The sequence below is a fragment of the Austrofundulus limnaeus genome, unplaced genomic scaffold (genome assembly GCF_001266775.1).
Source record: "Austrofundulus limnaeus strain Quisiro unplaced genomic scaffold, Austrofundulus_limnaeus-1.0 Scaffold468, whole genome shotgun sequence".
Classification (NCBI taxonomy): Eukaryota; Metazoa; Chordata; class Actinopteri; order Cyprinodontiformes; family Rivulidae; genus Austrofundulus; species Austrofundulus limnaeus.
In genome coordinates this window covers 169,187-182,035 of record NW_013952870.1, presented here as the reverse complement: position 1 = coordinate 182,035, position 12,849 = coordinate 169,187, and the positions used below count along the sequence as shown (strand labels likewise).

At 39.3% G+C, this 12,849-nt stretch overlaps 2 protein-coding genes across 3 annotated transcripts in view; both read right to left on the bottom strand.

Annotated features, from left to right (window-relative positions):
• LOC106529812 (calcineurin subunit B type 1) overlaps positions 1–6,154 on the bottom strand; it is a 59,943-nt gene extending 53,789 nt beyond the window's left edge. Inside the window, exon 1 of the mRNA XM_014025321.1 lies at positions 5,874–6,154. Coding sequence (XP_013880775.1) covers positions 5,874–5,876 — 3 coding nt within the window. The 5' untranslated portion in view covers positions 5,877–6,154. The remainder of the gene's footprint in view (positions 1–5,873) is intronic.
• Positions 6,155–10,196: 4,042 nt separating this feature from the next.
• cnrip1b (cannabinoid receptor interacting protein 1b) overlaps positions 10,197–12,849 on the bottom strand; it is a 15,284-nt gene continuing 12,631 nt past the window's right edge. The window contains exon 3 of one of the 2 annotated variants that reach the window (XM_014025317.1): positions 10,197–10,285. In XM_014025317.1, coding sequence (XP_013880771.1) covers positions 10,217–10,285 — 69 coding nt within the window. In that variant the 3' untranslated portion in view covers positions 10,197–10,216. Of the gene's footprint in view, positions 10,286–10,444; positions 11,627–12,849 lie in introns of those variants that run through there. The other variant, XM_014025316.1, reaches the window with a different exon arrangement.

The window sequence follows — 12,849 nt, the reverse complement described above, 5'->3', positions numbered from 1 at the left end:
CTGAACTACAACATAAAAATGAATGGCTGGCAGGAAAGCTGACATTTTAAACCTTAATAAAAAATCGATACAGGGCTTTAGAATATCGATACAGTATCGGGGAATGAAATATCGCGATATTTCAGTGTATCGATATTTTCTTACACCCCTAGAGTCTTTAGCGCGAGGCACGCCATATGAAAAAACATCCCAGCGCCATAAACAAATAACAGTTGCCATCTTGCATTACATATGTAAAGGAATGACCCCCGTGTACGTAGTTGAGAAGGACAGCTTCCGAGACCTCGTCAAAGTCCTTGACCCAAGGGTACATTATGCCCAGCCACAAACATTTCAGTCAAGTCGATTTGCCTCACTTATATGACGCATGCCGGACCAAAGTGGAAAAGGAGGTTCGCAGTGTGGTTCATTATGCCTTGACAACTGACCTGTGGACAAGCAGAGTGACGCAGCCCTACAAGAGCGTAACCATCCATTTCATCAGTGAAGACTGGACCCTCTGCRCTCGCTGTTTACAAACTGCCTACTTTCCAGAAGACCACACAGGAGCCATGTTAGCCCAAGGTATGTTACACATCCAATGTGTGTGTGTGTGTGTGTGTGTAACATACTGTTCTGAGACCCCTAATTAATAAAACATTTATCTATTTAGGTCTGAGATACACTGGAGTCATGGGGACTGCAAGACTGCCACCTAGTCTGTGTCACCACAAATAATGCCACTAAAAACATCTCTGCAATGGAACTGAATGAGTGGGAATGGCTGCAATGTTTTGGTCACCGTCTACAGAGACGAGGAGGACCCACAGACCCCACCCCCCCAGTGTGTCCTTTACACATATTATAAGACTTATGTGAGAGAATAAACCAACACACCTGTGCTCCACCTGTATCTCTGTATGAAACTATGGCTGATTGTCAAACTGTATTCTAAGTGAGTTTAAAGGGCTGGTGCAGTACACGGTTGAATGAAGGTGAAATGAAGGTGAACATAATTTCAGTCAATATTGTTTGAGTATTATTGCATCACAACAGAAACATTTGGTGTTCAGTTGTTGAAGGGTGCAGACAGTTAAATTGAGCACACACTGAAGACATGAACAACAGAAAAACCTAGTCACGCAACTGTGGGTGCATCAGACCCTGTCCCCCACGGGGCGTCCCCACCAACTTTCAGCACAAAGTTACGCCCTTGGAGTTCTCTGAGTCAGCTTCAGGTGCTTGTATTTAATCACAATATCTTCTAAATTTAACCACGTGTTTCAATTCCTTTAAATTACACAATAATTTTACTGGAGAAACTAGTCAGTATGGTTTAAAAAACAGTATTTTTTTTTCCTGTGCGAGAACTTCCTCTGCTATGAGTTTTTCAAATAAATATATCAAAGCTCCTCAGTTGAAACACTAAAATGATAGAAAAGATGTTTAAAAACCTATTTCCTCAGAAAGTCTTCAGTCCTAAGAACACTAAATTGTAACTTTTAATAAGGTCATGTACACAAAATACTCCTATTTAAATAAAAATGTTTGACTTGTAAGCAGAAAGCTTATGGATGTTGATTTTTGGTCTCTATTTCAAAGGATGAGGAGGAGAACGAGGAAGTTCTCCTCAAGCAGCTCCTAAAACTGTCAACCTGCTGACTGAGAACATTTGTGTATTGTAAACTTTGTATACATACCAATATACTTATTAAATTACATTTCAATTTTCATTTAACATCACAAACAGTGAGCTGAGACACGCTGCACACTCAACAATCAGAAGTGAGGTAGGAGTTTATTCAATTCTAAAACTTTTTTATTTTACAAAAGGATAACTTCAATAACGTGAGATTCTGTTGCACTTTTTTTGGTAAATACTTTTAAATACATTGCAAAAAGAGTTTAAATGTTTTAGTGAACCACAGCTATTTGTTATTTTTGTGAAAATGAATCAACAGCTAGCTATTTATTAGCTAAATTATTTGTCACTTTTTAGGTTAATAAAAAAAAATTTGTGACAATAATCGAGATTGGACGATATGAAAAAATATTGTTATCATTTTTTTGTGCAATATTGCCCAGCCCTAAGTAATCACCCACCCATTCAAATCAGGTGTGCTGGAGCTGAAAAACATCTAAAACATGCAGGATAGTGACCCATGAAAGACCCCCAGAAAGGGCACTCCCATCCAACTTAACAGCCAGTCACCAGCCTCTGTGCAACATTATAAAATGTGTCACAAAAGTTAACCAGTGGCTGTAGGACAACTTGTTACTTTTTAAACCTCAGTAAGACATTGATCCTGGCCCCTGAAAATAAAATCCCTAACATAAAAGAACATCCCGGCTCTTTGAGTTCAACTGTTCAGCAGAATGTGAACGACCTGGGAGTAAATCTTGACTCAGATCACTAGATAAACACATAAAGAACCTGGTTTCCACTTGCTATTTTCAGCTCCGTAATATCTCAAAACTCCGGCCCCTGCTGTCCACTTCAGACTTGGAAATGGTAATTCATGCCTTCATTTCTACCTGCTTAGACTATTGTGATAGCTTGTTCACCTGTCTTAACCAGAAACAGTCAAATCACCTTCAGCTTGTCCAAAACTCGGCAGCAAGACTCCTAACCTGAACCTCCAAATTCACCCACATCTCCCCGATCATAGCAGAACTTCACTGGCTTCCGGTTCAATTTAGAATCCGGTTTAAAATCCTGGTCCTCACCTTCAGAGCTCTTCATGGTCAAGCCCCAGAATACATTAAAAGTCTCATTTCCCCTTGCAACCCCAGACGGGACCTCCGCTCACAGGATCAACATCTCCTTATGGTCCCCCTCACTCGCTTTAAGACCAGTGGTGACAGTGCCTTCTCCTCTGTGGCCCCCAGGCTCTGGAATGAACTCCCTTTTAATCTGCGCTCCATTGATAACATTGGGCCTCATGCAAGAACCGTTCGTACGCACAGATTTGTTCTTAAGTTGTGCGTACGAGAGGAGAATTTGTGGCATTCACCAATGTTTTCGTATTCTAAGATTTTTTTTCAGATACGAACAAAATTTACGAGAGGTCCAGACCTGTCGTATATTTTACCAGCAGTCAGTCTGCTGTTATCCAGACGGGTTTTCTTCACTAATAACTTTATATTTAGTTAGTTTGAAGATATTTTGAGTTGAAAATAAATCACACTCCATAATTATGTTGACAATAGGCTATTCTGCTTGAATTAGAGTTATAATTTTAAATGAAATAATTTAGACTAACAATATAAATTGTCCGTCCGGCCGGCTTACCCACTATCGGGTGCGTGGGCAGCAGGAGAAAGACCCCGCGCTCTCCCCAGCGACACTTTCCAGCTCGTCCTGGGGGACTCCAAGACGTTCCCAGGCCAGAGGGGATACATAATCCCTCCAGCGAGTCCTGGGTTTTCTCCAAAGTGCCAGACTTATTTTGAAAACATTTTAAAATGCTTATTCCAAACCCGCATCTAAGACCACCTGCGACCGCGCGGGGGRRGGGGGGGGGGGGGGGGGTTGTTGCGCAGCGCTGCGGCTTCTGAATAAATGAAAATGATTTAACACAGTTGTTTATACTTTTAGCAGCTCTTTTTTATCCCACAGCTGACCTGCTAAAAATGACAGATTTTCTTTTCTGGATCTCTGACAGACGGACTTCAATCTCTGAACTCGTAAAGTTCTTTTTAATGATCGCTGTCATTTTCATGAATGAACACTTCCTTGTATCTGAGGCAGGAAACATAGCCTTATATGGTGTTTTTGGGGTGGTAATTATGCTAATCTCTTCTCGCGTGCACGAGCAGCTGGATAGGACAGGTGGAATTTACGCAGCTCATTTACGCACTTTTCCTGAAGATAGAAGAGTTTGTTGAATCTGACGTGACATGTTCGTACGAACCCTTTGTACGAACAAAAGTAAGAGAAACTTAGGATAAGAATACGAACATGTTCTTGCATGAGGCCCATTGTCTATTTCAAGACACTCCTAAAAGCTCACTTTTTCTCTCAAGCGTTTAGCTAACCATTTCACCATTACCACCAGCCTACCTCCACTGTGAATGCTTCGCTAATCTGTGTTTTCATTACTATTGAACTTATGACATATTTTCTCTCCCACATTCATTATTTTTGTGTATTACTGTATACTTTGACCTGCATTGACCTTGTTTGATTTACAATTTTAGAAATTAATTCCTGATTTGATGTTTCAATTTTCGTTGCTTATGTGTAATTATGTTTTTCTGTTTCATTTTATTCTTTTCACCATTTTTATATTGTTAATGGTTGTACAGCACCTTATGAATATATTTCTGTGAAAGGCGCTTTATAAATAAAACTTTACTTACTTATTTACTTACCAATCTGCACAGCCGCCCCATAAGAGTAGGAAAAGGTTAATTAAAGAACTGTGTTGCACGAAGGAATTTGGCCTTGAATGGATTTCAAAATAACTACTGGAAAAAAATAAACTGAAAGTGTAGGTATTGTTCTCTACGTTACTGAAATTATATTTTTGTACGAATAAATATATATTGTCACGCTGTGACACGTTGTCAGTGTCCTGATGCATCTCAGTAATCCAGGTAAAAAAAAAATCAAAAAGAAAAAAATTGTATCGGTCTTCTGGACGGGTTCTTCTTTAATGAAACGTTTCGTCTCTCCTCCAAGAGACTTCTTCAGTCTGAGAGTTTCATGCTGTCAGTGTCAGGATGTCAGTGTCCTGTATGTTGTGTATGTCCTGGCCTGGGTGCTACTGCTCTGCCATTATTCCTCTCCATCCCACCTCTAGATGGAGTTCTCTCTAAAGTTGATTCTAAACCCCTTTAAACAGATTCTGATTTTTTTTGTTTTAGCGTTTGTCGTTTAATCATTGCAACGTCAGCTGTGATAAACATATATTGTTGCCTGTTACTTTGTAGCTGATGCACCTGAATTGCCCCAATTGAACAACAAATAAAAGCTATTTCTGTTCTTTTCCTGGGTTTCTCTGTCATCAGCTTCATTTAAACCAGGTGTGGGCATCTAGGCCAATGAGTGGCTGCTGGATTTACAATGAATGTATGCCACTTATTTATTTATTTATTTATTGCTGTCTAATCAGTTCTGTGTGATACTTTTGTGCTTTCAATACATATATAACTCATCATCTATATATATTTACCTACATATTTTTCCCCTTTAGATTATTGCCTATTGGAATATTACGTGAATAATATTGTTTTCTACATTAATTTTATTTTTTTTAAAAATTGACCCTTTTTTAACGTGTACATCAAATTTGGTTGTTTTAATGCACAAAGCTATTATGGCCCGCAATGGCTGAGTCCTTCAGAAACGGTGCAGAACATAAAAAAAATATGTCTGAACTAATAAACACTTTAAGACTCTACTTTAATCGTGTTTCAGATTAAAAAACACACCTCCGGCCTACCTGTACGGACGTGAATGACGTTTTAAACCGAAGGTAAAAACGTAACATGAGCGCTCGTTGCTGCTGGGGTGTAAATGTGCCACATTTAATCCCGAAGCCAGGCGTAAGAAGCACGTATTTTTGTCACCATTACCCATTTGCAGAGGCCTGCTCGCTAACAGGAGAGTGTGCTATAATGTGGAGGAGGGATATGAAATATCTGGGCCACAGGCTGCGGGCTCCTGTCAGAGCCCTGGGGTATTGTACAGAAACCGCGACGCGGGGCCAAATGTGGCGAAAAAAGCGTTTCCTCCTCCCGAAAACTCGACGTTATCGACGGATAGTTCAAAGCAAATCGCTCGCTGCGGACAACAACCTGTCAAGACGCCACATTATTCGACAAAAGGCCCGACAACTGGTGTGTTTACCAGTCGGCGGAGGCTGAAAATAGGAGTCGCTGCTGCTTACCATCTTGCAGGTCGGATGATGAAATCCAGGCAACGAGAACGGAAAAGAGGTACAGGAAGAGTCAGCAGGCCGCCGAGCTTGAGGCGAAAGTACAGGAAAAACAAGGTGGAGGTGCCTCTCTGAGGTCTGGTCCTGGATTTATAATCAGCTTCAGAGCCTCTTCGCCGTCTCTCCCCGTTAACGAGGCTTCCACTGCAGTGGTAAGAGAGTGAGAGCCGCTGGGAGGGGACAGTAAGCGGAGGAGGAGGCTCGCTTTGACAAGCGGGTGGTGGCGGAGGGGGGGGAGGTGCAGCACTACTGTACATCCGGGTACTTCTTCTTCTTTTTCTCTTAATTTAAAAAGCTCACAGAGAAAGCAGTTTTGTGCACGAGCTCCCCCTAGCGAACATTGTTAATACTGCTGGAGGACAAATTCTCATATCTCAGACAGCCACACTTGAAACAGAGTTTGAAACAAAAGAACATGCACATTCTTGTACTAACCTAGATATAGATTTATTGTACAAACTAATTTTATCATGTTACAAATAAATTTTTTAGATGTAATTAAATTTTTGATACTAACTTGTTATATGAGTATTGTTGTGCACAAACATGACCAGGCTCTCCCTATTTGATCACCCCACCCTGCACCACCACCAACTTTTTTAAGTAACATTTGAATTGTGCACATTTTCACTCATATCTTCTGAAACAGGGCTCAAAAACTGTTTTAGCTATTCTAAATTTACAATAAAAATTCTCCTTGACATGGCTGTTTTTGACTTTTTACACATTTATACTCTTCCTTTCTTCAAGTATCATCAGGCATATACTGTATATATATATATATATATATATATATATATATATATACAGTGGTTTGCAAAAGTATTCATACCCCTTGAACTTTTCCATATTTTGTCACATTACAACCACAAACATAAATATATTTCACTGGAATTTAATGTGAAAGACCAACACAAAGTGGTATACAATTGTGAAGTGGAAGCAAAATTTTACATGAATCAAAAACATTTTTTACAGATAAAAAACTGAAAAGTGCGATGTGCAAAAGTATTCAGCCCCCTTTTCCCTGAGTGCAACCAATTGCATTCAGAAGTTGCCTGATGACTGCTAATGACTCAAAAGGGTCCACCTGTGTGTAATCTAATCTCAGTACAAATACAGCTGCTCCGTGACGGCCTCAGATGTTGGTTAAGAGAATATTGGGGAGCAAACAGCATCATGAAGTCCAAAGAACACACCAGACAGGTTAGGAATATGGTTTTGGAGAAGTTTAAAGCAGGCTTAGGTTATAAAAAGATTTCCCAAGCTTTGAACATCTCACGGAGCACTGTTCAATCCATCATCCGGAAATGGAAAGAGTATGGCACCACAGTAAACCTGCCAAGACAAGGCCGTCCACCTAAACTTACAGGCCGAACAAGGAGATCACTGATCAGAGAGGCAGCCAAGAGGCCCATGGTGACTCTGGATGAAATGCAGAGAGCCACAGCTCAGGTGGGGGAAACTGTCCACAGGACAACAATTAGTCGTGCACTACACAAATGTGGTCTTTATGGAAGAGTGGCAAGGAGAAAGCCATTGTTAAAAGAAAACCATAAGAAGTCCCGTTTGCAGTTTGCCAGAAGCCATGTTGAGGACACAGCAAACATGTGGAAGAAGGTGCTTTGGTCAGACGAGACCAAAATTGAACTTTTTGGCCACAATGCAAAACGCTATGTGTGGCGGAGAAAGAACACTGCACATCACTCTGAAAACACCATCCCCACTGTCAAATATGGTGGTGGCAGCATCATGCTCTGGGGGTGCTTCTCTTCAGCAGGGACCGGGAAGTTGGTCAAAGTTGATGGGAAGATGGATGGAGCCAAATACAGGGCAATCTTGGAAGAAAACCTGTTGGAGTCAGCAAAAGATTTGAGACTGGGGCGGAGGTTCACCTTCCAGCAGGACAACGACCCTAAACATAAAGCCAAAGCTACAATGGAGTGGTTTAAAAAAAAGAATATTCATGTGTTAGAATGGCCCAGTCAAAGTCCAGACCTAAACCCAATTGAGAATTTGTGGCAAGATCTCAAAACTGCTGTTCACAAACGCTCTCCATCCAATCTGACTGAGCTTGAGCTGTTTTGCAAGGAGGAATGGGCAAGAATTGCAGTCACTAGATGTGCAAAGCTGGTGGAGACATACCCTAAAAGACTTGCAGCTGTAATTGCAGCAAAAGGTGGCTCCACAAAGTATTGACTCAGGGGGGCTGAATAATTTTGCACATCGCACTTTTCAGTTTTTTATTTGTAAAAAATGTTTTGATTCATGTAAAATTTTGCTTCCACTTCACAATTGTATACCACTTTGTGTTGGTCTTTCACATTAAATTCCAGTGAAATATATTTATGTTTGTGGTTGTAATGTGACAAAATATGGAAAAGTTCAAGGGGTATGAATACTTTTGCAAACCACTGTATATATATACTCCTGATCAAAATCTTAAGACCAGTCAAAAAAGTGCAAGAATTTGTCTGTATATCACTTCACTCTATATGTAGTGAAGCTTCGATGACCAGGGCTCCTTGTACTGCCTTGTGGTTTGTTTACATCATCAGACACATGTGTGATCTGTCTAGAGTTGCTGTATTTCAGTTCAGACAGGAGTGCTTTGTTTGTGTCTCACTTTTGCCATGTGCTTATCATTGTGGAACCCATGTGAACCAAAGAGCAAAATGTGTTTTAGTAGATGAAAATAGGTCTGCTAGTTGTGTCTGTCTGGGTGAAACGTGATTAGCATGGCCATTTTAATAAATAAATAGGTTCAGGGAACTGAGCACATGGTTCAGACAACAGGGTTTAGTGTTTTAGCAACTGAGAATAACCGTAATATAAAGGATCAGATGGTTCATTGTTTTTTCTCGTCAGTATTTTTTCTTATACCCTTTAACAATTAAATTGAACTTGAAATGACTAATTTTTATTACCAGTTATTGGTTGCAAGATTACTTATTGTAGAAGAAAATTGTTAAAGATTATTCTGAATGTCAGCCATCTTGCTTTGAGTAATCTGTGGTGCACCTAAACTGACTGACCAGCAGATGACAGTGTACAGGATGACTGAAGGCATTATTGTGCATCTACGGTTTAACAGAAATATCTAGCTGTCTAGACATCATTATGAGGAGAACCATCATTAAAAAAACATTTTACTGAAATATGAACTATGCTTTTTTGTTATTTGTTAAACCTGAATAAAACGGGGTAGTCAGTGGGTCCACGGTCTCACCTACCCAGCCAGTAGTTGCCTAATTGGTCTGTGAGAAAAATATCTCATTTGGTAGATCATAATGAACTCTCTTAAAGTATATACTGATGTACAGCTGATTAACTTAGCTGCTCACCGGCTGTACTCAGAGAGGTGACTTCTGAGTACAACTGGTTCACCACTGGAGCCAACCAGATTCAACATGGCCGGCCGACACGACATAGGAAACAAAAAACTGCCACTAACTTAGTCGATTCTAACAATAGTTTGGTGTGGTAGTAGTAGAGTCGTTCACCACACAGACTATGAGCTAATGGGGATCAAAGGCATGCCAGATGCAGTCTTCAGTGAGCTGAGTTATGACTGGGTAGACCTCAGGTCAGCTATGGAACAACAGGTTGAAACAGAAGTTTTCTAATAGCCTACATGTTAACAACCTAATAAAACTCTGGAAATTCTCTCTTGGCTTTCAGTTTTGGGACCACCCTGACATTAATAATGGTCTTCATCTGTCCCAACTTTAAAAACTAAATATTTGGAGGCATTCCTGTTTCCACATGTTTTTTTCTCTCCCCGTTTCCCTTGTTTATTTATTCATTCATTCAAGTCAGGACATGGCCAAACAGGGTCACCTTATGCTTTGTAAGATTCTGACAATTTGACTTTCATTTTTTCTCCAGGACACGTTGTGCTTTAGTCAGCTGCAGTTATATTGTTGTGTTCTTAACTTTTCAAATGCCTTTATATTTTTTTAAAATAGCATTAAGACAAAGTTTAATAAGCTGTATACTTTGTTTTCTGTAAAGAGCTTTAACGAGTCTGGTTTTAGAGTCTGACAGCTTCTTCTGTTGTGCCACAACTTTTTACAAATTATTTTATGAGTTCACTTTTTCACAACAATATCTATTTTTAAAAAGTTTATATTTTCTAGCAGGCACTTTTATTTTCTACGGTAATTAAAAGCACAATAATTCAACAAGAATGGGTTCAATCCCCAGTTCAGACCTGGGGTCTTTCTGTGTGCAGTTTGCATGTTCTCCTCGTGCTTGTGTGGGTTTTCTCCAGGTTCGCCGGTTTCCCCCACAGATCAAAAATATGTCCAATAGGTTGCCTTCAGGCCCAGGCCTCCCTTGAAAAAGATATCTGTGGGATTTACCTAGTTGAAACAAAAATAAAATAAAATAAAATAAATAACCTGCATGAGAAGTCAGTTCTAACATAAAAGAAAAAAAAACTCTAAAAATCCTTTACAGTTAAATTACAAAACCTGCATTCATACTATGCAAACACAAAAAATAGTCAGGAAGCAGAAATATCAAATGTAATCTGGACAAAACACAAAAGTAGATTTATTTTTTGTTAACATATTACACATCACTTTGACAAAAGGTAAGACTTTCATCATTAATTAAATATATATTTCAATGTCACTGTGTTGCTTTGATGTGTTGCATAGATCAAGTTAATTTATTTAATTAAAGATAACAATTCTTTTCTAACAAAATACACACAAACTTAATGATTTTTCTGTACAAAAACACTTTGTTATATAACTAATAATAATTATACACAAAAACATGTCGACATTGCATGTATCAGTTTAGGTTCCGAATATCGAACAAATAAAATTTTTTTCAATAAACACCAAGATTTAGGTTTTTAGAGGTAGAGAAGGCAAACACATTGTAGACAAATACACAACTGTACCCACAAACAATACCAAATCTTCACACCTGCAGTGAACAAATCACACTGATCAGTTCATGCTTCACATTTTACAGTTTCACAGCATACTTTTATACTATTACACACAGAACACACATCTGTACAAGCACCATCTGTAAAATACACACACATAATGAAAACATGGGTGTACATACAGTAGACAACTGCAGTACAATGTACGCACAATTCATCAAATTCAAGGAAAACCAGACTGAGAACAGGAAAAATACATTTACAGAGCCCCTTGACTGTTTTATTGCTATTATAAACGAGTCTTAATCAATATAAATGGGTCTTTTAAAAAACCTCATTAAATTCCAAAAACATGAACTCTTGCATTGCATGTGTTTTTGTCCACACATGTGGCATCGGCTCCTTGGAGGTTAAAGTCAAATCAAATTTAATACTAGTTGGATACAAGTACATAAAGTTTCACCACCTAGAAAGTGACCTGACTCAGCTCAAAGAGGTGCTGAACCTCTCCAGGATTTCTGTTCAATCCATCATCAAGAAATGGAAGAAATATGGGACGTGTAGATCTACCGGTTTAGCAGACATGTGAAAGAGTGCAAACCCATTGACGTATACCCCAGATCTCTTTGTCCCGTCAGACAAACATCTCCTTGTTGATCCACATGAGTGTGCGCGTGTCGTTGGGTTTACATTCATACTCAATGCTGTTGAAGCTGTTGCCCCACTGGCAGTGGTCCCTCTTGTTGTAGTTGTAGAACTTCACCTGCCACACAGTTTCAAACGAGCCCACCTCTGTGAACTACAGCAGAAACACAAAGGCCTGTGAGTGTCCACAGGCTGAAACTCCATTTTCTGCTAAATAATCTGAAGGTTAGATGAAGAGGAGGCATATCAGCAGGACAGATGGCTACATGCACACTGTCCCAGCCCACAGACGGCAGGGTTTGACTGCACAGATGGACCACAGTCACACAGATGCTCACACTCTTAAAGGCCTAACATTCTTAAATGAATACTTATCGCCTGCCAGCATTTAAGCCAAGATCATATGAAGAGAGATGAAACCTTTTGTTCAAACCATGAAAATATCAATAGGCCACACAAGTTGATGTTGAAGTTATTGTCTGTTGGGAATAACTTTGTACATCCTTCTTTTACCAAAATATGTCATAAAATGTTAGATAAATTTTAATGAAACTTTCAGCAAATAATTACTGAATCTTGTGATTAAACTTTGGAGTCAATCCAATTCATGATGGCTGCCACAGCGAACTGACCATAAAACACAGAAATTGTGATAAATAAGTCAGTTTTCCAGATATTGTTCTTACATTTAGTGTGGTAGTAGCTGAGACTGATCCTCATCACATATATTGAGCACTAACACAAGATCTTTGTTGAAACCTTTTGCCATCAACAATGGTCAGCTCTGATTGTTACCAAAATACAGTGGGGTGCAAAAGTTTGGGCAGCCTTGTTAATTTTCCTGATTTACCTTTATAAATCATTGATTGTCTGGATTAAAAAAAATCAGTTAAAAATATCATATAGGGGACAAACACAGTGATATTTGAGAAGCAAAATGAAGTTGATATAATTTATAGAAAGTGTGCAATAATTGGTTAAACAAAATTAGGCAGGTGCATAAATTTGGGCACTAAAATACTCCCTTAATTCAATATTTAGTAGGTCCTCCTTTTGCAGAAATAACAGCCTCTAAACGCTTCCTATAGCTTCTAATGAGAGTCTGGATTGTGTCTGAAGGTATTTTACACCACTCTTCTTTACAAAACATCTCTACTTCATTCAGGTTTGATGGTTTCCAACCACAGACAGCTCTCTTTAAGTGACACCACAGATTTTCAATAATATTCAGGTCTGGGGACTGAGATGGCCATTCCAGAACGTTTTACTTGTTCCTCTGCATGAATGCCTTTAGTAGATTTTGAGCAGTGTTTAGGGTCGTTGTCTTGTTGGAAGATCCAGCCCCGATGCAGCTTTAGCTTTGTCACTGATTCCTGG